At 32.0% G+C, this 16,122-nt stretch overlaps 2 protein-coding genes across 3 annotated transcripts in view; one reads left to right on the forward strand and one right to left on the reverse strand.

The window, feature by feature from the left end:
- Positions 1–1,431: 1,431 nt before the first annotated feature.
- Positions 1,432–3,075, reverse strand: LOC133176428 (uncharacterized). The gene is made up of 2 exons (XM_061311552.1): positions 2,838–3,075; positions 1,432–1,913 (listed from the first exon to the last, which is right to left on the reverse strand). The coding sequence occupies exons 1-2, from the start codon at positions 3,073–3,075 to the stop codon at positions 1,432–1,434; spliced, it is 720 nt and encodes a 239-aa protein (XP_061167536.1).
- Positions 3,076–9,412: 6,337 nt separating this feature from the next.
- The window catches only part of LOC133176445 (titin-like), a 33,541-nt gene continuing 26,831 nt past the window's right edge, over positions 9,413–16,122 (forward strand). Inside the window, exons 1-2 of one of the 2 annotated variants that reach the window (XM_061311570.1) lie at positions 9,413–9,449; positions 13,198–13,268. In XM_061311570.1, coding sequence (XP_061167554.1) covers positions 9,440–9,449; positions 13,198–13,268 — 81 coding nt within the window. In that variant the 5' untranslated portion in view covers positions 9,413–9,439. The remainder of the gene's footprint in view (positions 9,450–13,197; positions 13,269–16,122) is intronic. The other variant, XM_061311569.1, reaches the window with a different exon arrangement.

Consider the following 16,122-nt stretch of genomic DNA (forward strand, 5'->3'; position numbering starts at 1 on the left):
TATCCTATCTGTTACCATGACAACTAAGGCACATAGCAACCAAACATTAATTGATTTAAAATTCTGTTGTCAAACTATTATAATTGTTACTATTATAATAAGTGATAATGAACAAAGTTTCAGGAAAATCAGTGATCATGCATGCCCCCCCCCCCCCCCCAAAAGTTCAAGTGGTTAGAAAATTGCTCTTAACTCTCCCTAACATATTTTGGTTCTTATGTGCTCAAATGTTGTTGCCATGGGTTAAAAGTATAAAAATGGATTAAAATCATAAAAATGTACTTTTCTAAGACATCTATTACGAAATCAAATTTGATTAATTGCAATATGCTACCAAACTGTGGATTAATATTTTACACTTGTTCATAAATATGTGCCAAAAGTGACTTTATTTGCTTTGTTGCTATGGAGAATTTGCTGTTGCCATGGAGATAAGTATCTTTACAATATTTCCTGGTTTGCAAAATTGTCTCAGATATTTTTTCTTACTTTAAACTGTGTTCTTGTACTCTCAGATTACAATTTATTAGATTAATAATGTTTTACATTGTACGATTTTCCATTTTTGTTTATCAAAACATCCATTTTTGTTGCTAGGCAACGGATTGGAATTCTCAAAAAACACACCTTTTTGAATTGAAAGTCCAAAAGACACATGCCTCTGCTTTTATGCGAAATATATGCAATTCCTGTATTACGCCAGAAGTTTTAGTAATAAGGCCTTGAAAAGTACCAAAATCAACAAAAGTGCTGAATCAGCAAAAAACACAAAACATGCATATCTACCCATGTCTAGTACAGTTATATCTCAAATTCTTATTTCTATGTAGTGCATTGTGAAAACACTTTAAATGTTTATCTTTACGATAAGAATAAATAAGAAGAAATTCTATAATATTTACAATCATTTTCAAGCCCTAAAGATTAGTGATTTTTTTGTCCATACACATGGAAAATTGACCGGTTGCTAGGGAAATTTCTTTTGTCGTGTTTCCATAGTAACCATGACCCAAAACTTTTTTCACTTTGCATACATTGTTTATAGCGCAAGAGAAATCTATGTGTTGAAAATCATCAAATTCTGAGAACCCTCATGATTCACCTTTTGCCTGATTCTTACAGAGACTTGTACTTAATGTACCTGATCTTTGGTTTGTATGTTTAAAACATTTGTATGAAATTCAAATTATAAAATACATATCGATATACACAGGTTTCAATTTCAGTTTGTCCAATCATAAATGTTTCTCTTCTTTTCTGAAATTAAACAAAAAATATTTGCTAGGTTTTTTTTCATTTAGAAAGGGACAGGTTCAAATGTAGTCATTGATCGATTGGAGAGAAGTGATTTTTTTTTTAAATTTTAATGTCTAATACTTTACTGATACTCATTTCTCCCAGTGACTAGCTATAAGCAAATCCAATCTCCCTTTATACATTCTTTCGGTTTATATATCTGTAAATAGAAGGATTGGTGTATTTGTCTTCTGATCCAACCCAAAGTAAGTGGCTTATATTATCGTAGAAAAGGCTTCGAGGTTCGTTCATATCATGTTTATTCGTCAGTATAAAGCGCAAAAAGTGTCCGTTCTTATCAATCATATGAACACTATTGGTATTGTAATCGCAAACCAGAATGTGCATCAAAACATCCGTGCAAACACCATGTGGGGATAATCGTGGTCCCAATGGAGGACCCTTGTACGAAAAGCGGTATTTCCCCTCTCGATTTACCACCACTACACCATACCAAAAATCAGATACAATGACGTCACCGTTCTGGTTTTCTGTTATAAACAATGCTTTTTTATAAAGGGGTTTACCCGATTCGTTATATTGGAAACTCTGCATTGGTCTTCCTGACCTATCAAACCTTGCAACCATCGACGCATCATTTTTACGACTCCACATGCCTATCAACAAATCGTCATTTAAAAAAGAGCAAAAGACACTACAAGGTTTCCAAGGGGGCTTACTCGCAATTAAAATTCTTGGCACGTGCAATTTTTTCTGTCTTTCCACTTTCTTGATGTTATGTCTTTTGTCTATATAAATTAATTCTCCTGCCCTTGTTACTGAATGGACACACGGAAAATCAACGTCAGTTAAAACATCTTTTTCACTATACAGTACTCTCTCGTTTTTGAGTACGAGGAGAAGTTTTCTGTGGTTACTGATCCAGACTTTCTCTGGTGTTACAAGGAAATGTGCAAACTCTTCCACATTCTATCCAATTCAATTGATTCGGTAAATTCAACGTCAGGCAGAACTTCAAAAAGGTATTCATTTCCAATGTTTCTCTTTCCAGCGTTTATTATCTCTACTTCTCCAAACATATGAATTACTTTTTCCCTGTTGAGAGCAGACAGAGTTATGCTAGGTTTTACGTAAGTATTCGGAAAGTCTTCAATAGCAAGCAGGGGAAATTTCTTTAAAACCGATAGCCATTTTACTGGCATCTTTAAAAAAAGTCTCTGACTGATCAACTGACATTTGTGTTGCAATGACAAACCTCTTCAGTTGATTTACTCTTTCAACAAAATTTTTAAATCTCGATAAGTCTAGACTTTGTACAGAGTCTAAAAGTATTTTTGCTGTTTCTCCTCTTTCCTTCATCTTTGAAAAGTGCTTTGGAGTTTCCAATTGACATGTTCTAATGTTGGAGGGTAAATTATTCTTCATTTGATCAAGTAAGGCAATATTATATGGCAAAATTATGCTTCGAATTTTGGCAATATTTTTTCGGCTTTGAGATTTGCTTTTCTCATATGCTCTTTGAATTCCAACCGCCGGATGATTTTTGTGTCCTTTGCAATATTTACAAAAAGGGCACTTACATCTTCGACACCACAAATCATAGACATTATATGGATGTTTTTCACACGCTACATCATACGTATTATTTCCATATTTCATCTCAGTTGTAACTACATCATGGGTATGAAAGTCAAGGTCTATCAAATGTTTTTCTTTACACTGTGAACAGAAGTCATCCTCACATTCTCTGCAGTAGTATTCTGCATCTTCAGAACATCTAAAACAGTGGCTGCCCTCAGAGTTAGATTCTTCTTCCATCATGGTAATGTTAGAAATTCATCATTTGTTGATGTCCATATAATGTCCCTGCTGTCAATGTGCTTTAAGTGTGTAACTTTCGCTTAATTTGTTTAAAAAGAAAGATTACATTTATTTTTTTTTAATAACAAGTAACAGTAAATAAACAATTTCCTTATTGGAGTTACATTGTACAACAGGAGATAATTATATTTAAGTTTTTAAGGTTGCATACTAAAAAGTAAGCAATCTTAAAAACTTTAATAAAGATATATTCCATTATAAAATGTTGACTCTCTTACTATGGCCTAACCCAGGTGCGGAGGTCATGATTTGAAAAAATCTGAATCTGAACCCTTTTGGGATGTTTGTATGTTAATATTAATAATATATAAAAGTTTCGCTCTTCTGTTTGACAAATTTTAATCTCCTCTACACGGAAGTGATGATTTATTACAGACTTATCTCTTCCTGAAAAGAGTTTTTTTTTAATATATTAACCCCTTTAGTTCTATCTTGTAACCCCATAATAGTTTCGGTACTATGACTTAAACTAATATGAATCTTAACGTACACACTGGAATGTTATTTAATTTAAAATATAATTGTAGCCCTTCTATTTCTGAGAATAAGACTTAAATAATTTTCCTCTCTAGTTTCCTATATCAAATTATGACACATATTGACTCAATCCTAGGATTAGATAGTTTTCCAGTCAGTGTTATCTTTTCTTGCCCATGAGAAGAAAAGATTTTCATTTGACCCAAATGAACTTTCACATTTTTTAAAATTATTTTCAGTTTAAGAGTGGTCTTGCTCTTGCTTTGAACAGATTTGAATCCCCGTCAACCAGACTTGACAACCATGATTGTTTTGTGTCTAGATTCGACATCCGTCATTGTCGAAAATGTGAAAAAATAACAGCTACATATATGTACATAAAGTCAAATGACGGGCATATTTCGATCAAAAAAGTTCACATTAGTTTTTGGCTCCATTGAACTAACAGCCACGTATTTTCTTTTCTTTTTTAATAATCAATCAATCTTTTCTTTTCTTTTCTTTCAATCTTTCTTTTTTTTTGTTTTGTTTTTTTTTCTTTTTTTTTGTTTTTTGTTTTTTTTTTTTTGTTTGCTTGACAAAGTTTTTTCAGGTAAGTTTCAATTCTTTTTCGGAGCTCCCCCCACCCCTCCTTTCAAAAAACGATACTATGTGCCTGACTAAAACAGGATCAGATACACGTACACAAAAATCTTAAAGTGTCTAATGGAATAAAGTATAGTCAAAGGAATCATGAAGCCCAATAAACAATTAAAGTTATGTTAGCATAAAGTTCACAAAAATAAAGTATTGAACGCTAAAGACTGGTTATTCAAATGCAAGAGCGTGAGCTAGATAAACGATTAACACATTAAGGTTCCTAAAATCACATCATCATCCCTTAATGCAAAGGAAAACGATGGGTTCAAACCAGTCAACACTTATACTGTACAAATACATGTACGTATGGGTTAGAATTGCAAATGACAAGGTATGGCTACAGCCGAATTTGGCCTCTTAAATGACATAAAAATCAAAAATCAAATTAAAATTGTGATAGTTTGTAGTTAAGAACTATCAGTACTTTTCTAAAATTACATCTAATACTTTGAAATAATCCCTTTAAAATAAATAAATAAATAAATAAATAAATAAAGCATTTACATATTCTTATCTGTAATTAATGTAAGGGAGTTGTGTAATTTAAAAAAAAAATCTTAAAAGTAATACTAGGAACATTTGTACTGATAGAGAGGGTATTTACAATCAGTTTTGTCAATATCAAAGAGCAACTGGGGCAGTCTGTGAACTGCAAACTGTTATCACCATTGAAAAAGAAACTTTAATTTGGAAAACTTCAATGCCCCATAACTTTTGACTTTAAAGAGCTTTTTAAATTTATTTAGGATTAGACAGAACAATGGAATTGTGACATTTCGATTAAAACTATCTTGCGCACAACAGTTCAACACAATAATCTACTGAGCTGAGCATATGCAGATTTTCTATTTGACTGCAGTGTCCTTTTACAGTTCAGGTGAAAGGATCACCTTTGTCTTCTAGCATAAAAGGTTAACATATTCTGAGTTTCACTATAGGGACGTTAAACAACATACAAACAAACAAACACTGTATACACGTTCTGCATAAATGTTAAAACAATTCAATTGATTTACTGCTCAAGTAAAGACTTCAATGTATTTGAAATCAAATTAAATTATTTTCACACACACCCTCCCACACCTACACAATCGAACAAACAAAGACCTTTGTACAGACGAAGCACCAAATATCACGTATATATTGCTTTTTTCTAATGTGAAACAAGTTTAATCAACATTAATACTAAAATAAACGAATGGATATATTTTTTTTAAAGTGAATAAACTATTCATTGGAACAATTCATCAAATCTGATACGTGAAAGGATCGACCCAAAGAATTTGTTTCTTTCATAAAAACATAAAACAAAGCTTAGATTTTCAGAACTAGTGCTCAAAAAATCTTTTGAAATCTATCCAAAGATATACAATAAGAATTCTCTTAGCATAAATATTACCCAATAATATATTATATATATACATTAAAACACAGATTTACCCTGAATGTTTGATCCGTCGTAGTTACAACTGGTTACCACATCGATTGTACCTTAGATTAGTTCAGCTCTAGTATTGATTTCGCCTATCAGTCATTCCACAAAAACATAACCAATTAAGAATTTTTTATGTCGCTTACAAATTCACCGTTGTAATATCTTAACTATAAATTTAAAGGTCGATTTCAACTCGAAGTCTTAACATACACACATGGTTTTGTAAATATTCACCGATAAATATGCAGTTAAAGTTTTGATATGAAGATAATGTAATGTTGAAAAACGTATTCCACTGCAAATCTTAATGTCGCTTCATTTATTTACAAATTTCAAGATGAAATTTTCAGCCGTAAAATCGTTCCGTCTTTTATCCTATAGAAAAAGAAATCAAACCACTTCTCGCAAAGAAATGCATGGAATCTCCTTTCATGCGAAATCATAAGCATGTCGCTTAAAATCGGTTAACTTCCGTAACGATTTTATTTTAAAGTTCACGCACAGAATGCAGATTTCAAAAAGAAATGAAACTTATCTGAAAGTGACCACGACGCCTTATATCATCGATTCTAGTTGCAAGTCAGCTATTTTAGACGATTACGTATTCGACATAACAAAATGAATTAGACAAAAACAGTTGTCTCTTTTAAAAATTTAACTTCCGTAACGCTATTTCAGGAAAGTTTTTGCATTAAAGGTATAATTTTTTTTGTTATTTTGGGAGCGAAATGCTTCATACTTTTGTTTAATATCCTAAAACAGACTTTGATTTTAACTATTGAAGAGAATTTTAACTTTTATTGCTGGGAATTAACTTCCGTAACGATTAACTTCCGTAACGATATTTTTCCCGAAAATTTAATTTAAATTCGGATTCATGCGAGACTTCATGAATCATACTTTAGCGTTCTTCACTGAACATCAGAAATGAAAAATTGGTCAAGTTCAGCTTTATTTAAAAAATAATAATGCTTGATCAAGCATTTACTTTCGTAATATTAATTAAAATCAATGGTATCTTGAAATTATTGAAAAAAGTTAACGATACCAGATTTGTGGACAATTCTTTGTTTTCAAGTTCACTGATATGTCCTTTAGAGAATTATAATGTTCATTTTGCTATTTGAAACAATTATTTTTTTCATGTTTTATACTCTGAATTGGTCCATTTATCGTAGAATGACTGCTATACGTTGGTACGGTCCATTGAGTAGAAAAGGCAATTTGTCAGGACTAATGTCCAAATGTTAAAACTTGTTAAACATTACTTGATTAATTTACTTCTAGAAGTATGAAGAGAAGTTAATAAGTAATCTGTTTCAATTAAACTCGCGCATCCACATTGAAATAAACGGATTACTCCAGGCATCAATTTATTTATCATGAACTCTAGAATGCACAAAATAAATGTAATAAAAAATCCAACAAGATCGGATGGGGTGAAGCATTATTTGGGGTTCATGATTTTCTATGAGACTTACTATAGGAAACTGATACATATCTCTTGCCAATTTCGTATATTTTGGTTAGATTTTAAATCAGTATTTTTTTTTTTTTTTTTACAGACGTTTAATCTCACTTCAGAGTGTATGCTGCATTTCCTTGCCTGATAATAAATTAAATTTTAGGCTAGGGCAGAGGTTATCACGCAAAGCATAAAATGTCGTCTCTAAATCTTTATGGATGTGTTTTTAATCATATTAAGTATTTATATACTAAATGAAATGATCCATGCATACTAAATTTTTGTCTAAAGGAAATTTAGTTATCACTATTTTTTTACTCTGTGTTTACTATCTCTTAATTAAAAATGCTAATCTTCCCAAATTTGAATTAAATAGCTATTACTAAATTAATTTCAAAATACCCGTTTCAAATTTGTAATATCTATGTGAAAAAATTATCTGTTTAACTGTACCAGAAAAGTTAAAATCAGTTTACGCTTTCATGAAAAACAGGATTTCAGCAAGACATTTGATGGATTTGCAGAGTTATGCCCCTTTTCATAGCTAATTTTAAAAATCATGCCAAAATTATGCTTTCTTTTTGGTTGCATTAGATTTTCTAAGATTTTTTTAATGCGAATAGTTTGTACATGTTAGATTTAATTTATGACAAAATGATTTATGTTACAATTAGTTTGACGTTGGGCCAAGAATTTCGCCAAATTGATAGGATTATATAAATGTGTTGCTACATGCCCCCCCTCCCTTTTTGCCTTTAAATAATTAACTTATTTCAGATCTACATTTGTATTTTCACGTAGGAAATATCTTAACTATTTCAACACAGTTTGCATGTACTTATCATAATATTGAATAATTCATATGATAAAAATCTTGATTCCAAATTAATTATTTCTTGTTTTTCAAGAAATGTTCGCGATTAGTACATACACGTATCTCATATTCACAGAGTAAAAAAAAAAAAAAAAAAAAAACCACCACCAATATAAATAAATAAATAAATAAATAAATTTTAAAAATAATTACTACATAAATAAAATTTAATAAATAAATTAACTAACATACATGTACATATAACTAGGAGCATTTGAACCAACATCAATATCTCCAAAAAAAAAAAAAAAAAAAAAAGAAAAGAAAAATACATTTCATGAAAAACAGGATTTCAGCAAGACATTTGATGGATTTGCAGAGTTATGCCCCTTTTCACAGCTAATTAAATCATGCCAAAATTATGCTAAGTTCACTACATGCATAAAATGGCCCTGTAGATATACCAATTTATTGACTAACACTGTATGTTCCATTTTAAACATCAAGATAAAGTAGAGACTTAGTGCTTTCATTTCCTATTAAAAATTTTCTTCTTAAAGCCAAGGTCTTGGAAAACAGGCTTCATGGAATTGCGATGTTCTTGAATTTTAAGGAAAACAAGTATATTTGAGAACTTTTAAAGAAGAGAAATAATATGAGCGCACCCTCTGATCTAAAAAATAAAACATGTTTTGTAATTCTCAGAAATAGTTCTATCATTTAATAGTTGCATATTTTAGATCAGGGGTTGCGCTCTATATTAGATATCGCAAAATAGCTTTAAAAATTGGCTGTTTTTGTAGAATTTTTCAGGATTTGAGGAAAATGACGCATTTCATGACGTCATAATGCATTGACTAGCTAGAAAATTACGTTATTTTTGATAGATATGCAGTCACCAAAGGTCTAAATGATATTTAATGCATTGTCAACTAAAACCAAGCAGTTTGAGTTTTTCTGAAATTCACAGGGCAAAAAAAGGCCCTAAGTGAACCTTGTTCTTTATTTTTCTAAGCTCAAACTTGTTTGTGGAGCCACTGCCTATTTGGGTATTGGCAAAGCTACAGTCCAAAACGAAGGAAGCGTCCAATGAAAGTATATACACATGTAAATATATGAAGAAAAGGGCGGAAAATTTATAAATAATTTATAAATTTTCCGCCCTTTTCTTCATATATTTACATGTGTATATGTTATGCCGTATTTAGCTGACTTCTCATTCTCTATTTCTTTTCTTTATGCGTTTTATTATTAAAATGCGTTGATCCTTCGCCGCCTCGGAAAATAGATTGTGGGACCATAAATGTGCTATTTTCCATATACATACAAACATGTACTACAAAAAAATATATCGGGCTCAATATCGGGAGAAATCACGTGACTAGCAACGGTTTACAAATGGCGGCCGAAGTTGGCGCTTCTTAAATAAGTTAAATAATCTGCACAGTTCCATATCACTGATAACTGGGAAATGGACAGAGGTACTCTTTATTTTATAGCAAAAGTCCAATGATATTTTATGATTTTATTCTTCATGAAGCTTATAATTTCTCTCTAAAGATATGAAGGAGCAGATCAGCAGGTGCCCGTTCAGAACAGGGATCGACCTATATATATACTATAGTATATAGGTCCCTGGTTCAGAGTCATTCCAGAAAATTTTAGGTGTCCACTTTACAGAATATTATGTATCAAAAAATTTAATTATGGGGGATCACTCTCTACCAGGGCCTCGTACATGCAGCTCAATCATTGGCTGGTTAATATCACAGGCACCAGCAAACATTTTATCCCCCCCCCCCTCTCTCTCTCTCTCTCCACTCGGCAAAAATAAAGGGTTCCAACCCCGGAACCCCCTTCTGGATCTGCCAATGCTACCCATGTTGATTGAAATTATCAACATGATCAAGTCCTGTTTATTTTGCTACATTGCCAACACATGGAACAAAGTTTGTTGTTAAACCTGGTACATAGGAAAGTTGTTAGAAAAATCTGACTGTGTCCTGGGACAAAACCTTGCCACAGTTAACAGACATTGAGAAAAAGTGTTGAATTCTTTCATTAGATGGATTATTTTTTTTTAATGAAATATATCCACAACAGCGAAAAGGTTTATCATGAGAAATTTGAAGGTTAATTATTTTAAAGGCAATTTCATTTTTGTTTCCCAAAATTGGTTTGGTGTCATTCTGCTATTTTCTGCTACATTGCAGGTAAATGGGATATATTTTATCTGTGGTGAGATCCTGTCCCAATTAAGAAACAGATTATTCTAACTATCTATGCATGTGTAACAGGGTTTTCTTATGGGTGTAATTAAGAACAACTCCTGTGGCTCAGGTTCAGCATTTATTACACATGTTAATGAATGTTGTATGTAAATAAAAATTTACATTTCCGATGTCTTTGTCTGAGATAAAATTTCAAATAGTAAAAATACTTTATTTCAGAATCTATATAAATCTACTGGTTCATCGATAGGCGTGGTGAAAAAAAAATCATGTGCGGGGTGGGACTAATTGAGACAGAAGCGGGGCTTGTAGCAAGTGAATTTTGCAAAATCAAGAGCATGTAAATATAATGAATAACTGTCAGATTTTTTTGGTTTCATGACGATGATCAATCGATTGGCTTGCGTGATAATTTAATGCATAAACGCGTTCGGCGTTTATGCAAATTATCACTCAAGCCAATCAATTGATCACATCATGAAACCAAAAAATTGGACAGTTATTCCTTAAATAAAACTCCGAAAATATCAAATTATAAATATTTAGCAAACAAACATATTAAATCTACGAGTGTAAGTACGAATTACTGTTTAATGTTAGATCATAAAAATGACATGTAATTGATATTCACAGAGTTGCCTGTGTTTGGTTAACCTGATAACATTATATAATGTGTTTTACTTTTTGTAAAATTAAAAGAAAGCATCTCTCTTCTTCAAATACAAATGGTGTGGAAGTAGCTAGTATGTCATTGTTATTGATTTTTCTTAAACGAATCCTTGGTGTGATTTTTTTATGCTTTTCTTAAAAAATCTTGATATGTTAGCCCATATTGCAGAGGTGTCTGAGAGACTTATGACCAGCAACTCTGCACAGGATTTTTTTGAAATTAATCAGATTATGTAAAAACCAAATCAGGGTTCTCACTAGGTTTTTGCTAACTTGAGTCCCAGGACTCAAGATTTCTGAGAAGGTTGCGTCCCAGCTAAATTTGATGCGTCCCAGAATAATTATGTTGAGTCCCAACTAAATTATTGCAGTATCCTTCCATCCAAACACCAATAAACCAATGAAAATCTTTATCATTTTATCAGTTTGTTTACGCAATATTAACATATTATTCAAGTATATAAACTGGTAATGCATTCAAGCCATATTCTAAAATACACGCGTAATCAATTGCCATAAAAATTAACTCGGTGTTTATAAAGCTAAAATTAAATGTTGCATAATCAACTAGTATCCTAAAGTTGACTGTATACAATCACAGGTGTCATTTGCAATGAGGTGTAACTAATCCTGTCGGTCGTCTGCACTGGGTGAAATTAACGAGATAATCAAGCCGCATTGTGTATACAAGCATGTAGATAACACTCAAGATTCAAAAGTGTGTTTTTTTTTGTTTTGTTTTTTTTGTTTTTTTTTTGTTTTTGTTTTTTTTTTAAAAACTGCAGTGTGTTTACAGCTGTCGGAGTTTGGCATGCGACATTATTATGACTATGGACTAATAAACATGAAGTAGCTTAAATATGATCAATCCCTGTTTAAAAAAAAAAGAGAAATAAGTACAAGAAAAGTTATTTCTTGGATGAACTTTATGATAGTTACGGGAAGGTTTTGATTAAATATTTCTTTGCCAAATCCTAACATCTAAATTTCCCTTTTTTGAAATTACCCGAATTTTCTCACTAACGAGGATGCGTTCGATCTCGAGTCCGTGGACGCATCGTTTTTAAGAACCTTGCGTCCCAAGTAATTTTGCTGCGTCTAGGACGCAGATTCTTGCATTAATGAGAACCCTGCAAATGCTTGCTAGTCCTGTCGAGCTGAAGTTGAACATAAAACCTGCATTTGTCTTAAGTATGTCAGCTAGATCATTAAAAATGATATGTCACTTTAAGACTGCTGCTATTCCAACCAACAGAATTAGCATACAGAACATTTATATTAATTCACTTAGGAAATTTTCCTGTTACTGTATCACAAGAATTCATGAAATCCAGAAATGTTCTAAAAAGTTTAACTTCTGATACTACATGTATCAATCAACTGTTATTTGTGACAACTTTTATGTGCAATTCATCAGGTTGAAATCCCTTAACGGTGATAAATGTTCATGACTGCAGAGGAATCATTTTGCATAAATACACACTTAAAGTAATGGTTTGTGGCAAAAAATATTTCCCTGTAAAAGAGGGGTTGTGAAACTTTCTTGCACACAAATAAATATTGGTATACAGTTTCGTATTCTGGAACTAGGAATATTCTGTAGATAGCTCACCAGTCCTAAAGGCTCAAGTGAATTGGTTTAAGTAAGCTTTTCTGATAAAAGAGTGTCCAACATTACTCAGTGTGTCGTGTGTTCTCTGTAAAATTTTTGCAAAGTCTTTTCCAGAACCACTGGCCCAATTTCAAACAGAATTGCCTGACAAAGCAATTTAGCATTCTTGAGTTAAGGGAATTCAAGTTTGTTTAAATAAAGGGCCACACCCACTTCTAGTGGAAGATAATTAAAATATTATAGTAAAAGCTTGGTACCTAGGCCCAGGGTTATTTAAAAATCATCAAGAACGGCTAATACTGGGCTAGAAAAGATGAAACTTAGGTGAAAGTATTCTCAGGTAGTACAGATTCAGATTTGTTCATACATGTATCATGGCCCCACGAGAGCCAAAACAGGGGATCAAAGTTCTACACATGGGAACTATATATAATTTATTATATATTGTCTAGATGACTTTTATAAATTTTTTAGTTTCAATATTTTTTTTAAAAGTATATAACATTTTATGAAGTCAAGAGCCATGTACAAAGATTAGTTTGTTAAGTTTAGTCACAAGGCAAAGCTCATTGAGAGAGTTATGAATGGTTACATTTTCGTTTTTAATATTAGTTTTGACAATATTAATTTGTAATTCCTACTTGAATAAGTTGTGAGTTGTTTCTATCAGTTTAAATTTTATCAATTAAAGTTTGTCTTTTTCATGTGATTATTCAGGAAGAAATTTGGGAGTTCTTGCAGAGGAAGATTCGGAGGAAGAGGAAGTTGATGATGGACATAAAAAAGAGGTACAGGTAACTTGAACACTTTCCTGTATATACAGTAACGAACACTCTTATAATAAACTTTCTCGAATGCAAATCAAATATGTTGCTACCCAAAGTAAGGTCTCATCTCGAGAAATATACCTGTGAAATATGAAAGCCCTGGCAGCAACCATTGAATAGATATGGAAAAGGTAAGTTTTTCAAAAATAAGTCAAACATCTATGTCAAGGTCAAATGGTCAAAATTAATGGTGCCCAAGGAAAGGCCTTCTCACAAGAAATACACATGTGAAATATGATAGCTGTATGTAACACAAATCATTCAAAAGTTATGGTCAAGGTTAAAGTTTTTTTTAAAGTAGGTCAAACTCCAAGGTCGAAGGTTCAAAGTTGTTGGTACATGTATCCAAAAGAAGGTCTTGTCTCAAGAATTACATATTTGAAGTATGAAAGCCCAAGCACCAACCATTCAAAAGTTATGGCCAAGGTTAAATTTTTTTTTAAAAGTAGGTCAAACTCCAAGGTCAAAGGTTCAAAGTTGTTGGTACATGTATCCAAAAGAAGGTCTTAGTCACAAAGATTACAATGTGAAGTAATATGAAAGCCCTAGCACCAAACGTTCAAAAGTTATGGACATGGTTATAGTTTGGTAAAATTTTGCAAAACTGGGTCAAACTTCAAGGTTAAAAGGTTAAATATGATGGTACCCAAAGAAAGGTCTTGTCACTAGGAATACACAATCATGTGAAATATGAAAGCCATAGCTCTAACCAATCAAAAGTTATGGGCAATGTTAAAGTTTTTGTGGACAAACAAAAAAAAAGGCTTAGCTAGACAGACGGACAGACAGGGCAATAACTTTATACCCCCCGAATCTTCGATATGGGGGCATAAAAAAATCTGAAAATGATAGCAAAAAGTAGGGGGGGAAATAAAATAAAAAAATAAAAAATGACATAAATGAGAGACAAAACTTTATATCTGATTGTTGTTTCCTTGTTTAGCGTGTTTACAGAATTTAAAAAAAAAAATCAGATAAAAATAAATATCATATACACTGTGTGCCATAAACAGTCATGTACATTAAAAGATTGATGTGATAGTCATTGAGAACATTTATTGCATGTCCGGAAGTTGTGGTTGTTAAGGCATTCTCTTATCTGTGCAGAATCTGAAACTTAACGTTTCCTGCTAACTGTACATGGTCAGAGTCTTGTGACATATTGCATGTGACAATACATCATGTGCCAAGGAAATTTTAGTCATGTGTGTAATGTTAATGTATTTCAATGTAGCCTGGTTTCTAATTTAATTTTGAAGGAGTCAAAATATCAAGTACATGCTGTGCGCTGTTAATGTCATGTCATTTTTAGCTCACCTCAACAAAATTGGGGGGGGGGGGGGGGCTTATTAAAATCCTCAGCTTTGGCATCCAAGGATAAAGTTTTTGGAGCAAATTCTTTTTCAAGTACCTCTATGCCCTATATTAATCAAAGATGCATGGAGGATGCTTCCTGTATGGTTCATTGTAGCAGCCAAGGTTTTAGGTGCTCTAAATTCAGCTGAAGAATGGTCAGGTTAATGTTTTTGATGTAGGTTAAAGTTTTAGGAGTAGGTCTCATTCCCAAGTAACTATAAACCCTTTACCATGTATATTGACCAAATTTGCATGCTTGCTTTGGATGCTGGATCTGACCTACATTTCCGGATGAGTGACCAGGTTAAAGTTTTTGGAGCAGATCTCATTTCCAATTAACTATAACATATAAGCCCTATGTTTACCAAACTTGCATGGATGATACATCTAAGGGTGCATACTACTGGACATGCTTCGGATGCTGGATCTGATCTTCACTTTCCAGATGAGTGGCCAGGTTAAAGTTTTTGGAGCAGGTCTATCACCAAGAAACTTAAAAAGCTATCTAAACCAAACTTGCATGGGTGATGCACCAAAGGATGAACACTCTTAAACTTGCTTCAGATACTGGATTTGACTTACATTTTCTGGAAGAGTGACTAGTTCAAAGTTTTTAGATAAGACCAATCCTAAGTAACTGCAAACCCTATCAGATTAAAAGTGCATAAATGTTGCATCTAGGGATGCACAGTACTAATACATTATTAAAGTTTAATGTGGGACTTTGCTTGACTTAAAAGACAACATTCCATGAGGTTAGTTCTGTAATCTCTGATTACCTATGTTTTTCTGTAGATCTGCAGTTTAATTTTGTTTAATTAGTGATGGCAAAGACATTGTCATAAAATATAAGTTTCAGGCTTCTTCTTCTCTACATAAGCTACATTATTTTGTATTCCATACATATTACGTATACACAAGGCAACTATAATTGAGTGTTACCATGATTATCAGGTTCAAAAATACATTCAGGTGAGAGCACCAACCAAATGTACAATAAATTCTTAATTGTCAGAAAGTTGTGAAAATGTTGAAAATATTATTTGCACTTTAAAAATACTTTAATCATGAAAAGTAAAAAAAAAAAAAATCATATTCTCATTTTTTAAGATAATTTTATTTAGGCTTATAGGAATAAACTGTATAAGTTACATAATTATCAAAAAATGCCCTAGAAGTTTTAAAAATGTCATATAAAATTTTATCAGATGATGATATATTGCATGGAGACTTAAATTCTCAAACAGTTAAATGTTACAATTTACAGTCTTATTCATAACAAACTGCAAAGTTAACGTAAATAATATGCATGTATTAATTATTCAATTCATAATTGTAAACAAATAAATTTAAAATATTTAAAAACTATACTTTATCATCTGCATGGAATTTTAAATTTTCAATTTGAGACTTGTGAGATATAGATTACAAATTTTTTAAAGCATCTAAATTCTTATAA

This window comes from Saccostrea echinata, unplaced genomic scaffold, assembly GCF_033153115.1.
Source record: "Saccostrea echinata isolate AGI-Se365-2 ecotype Australia unplaced genomic scaffold, CSIRO_AGI_Sech_v1 ptg000075l, whole genome shotgun sequence".
Taxonomy (NCBI): domain Eukaryota; kingdom Metazoa; phylum Mollusca; class Bivalvia; order Ostreida; family Ostreidae; genus Saccostrea; species Saccostrea echinata.

What these genes read in the sequence shown, in the direction of transcription:
- LOC133176428 (XM_061311552.1), bottom strand. Translation starts at nt 3,075, where the DNA reads ATGGAAGAAGAATCTAACTCTGAGGGCAGCCACTGTTTTAGATGTTCT. An exon ending in TGATTTGTGGTGTCGAAGAT is followed by an intron (nt 1,914 to 2,837) that starts GTAAGTGCCCTT and finishes ATTTGTTGATAG; the next exon opens with GCATGTGGAGTCGTAAAAAT.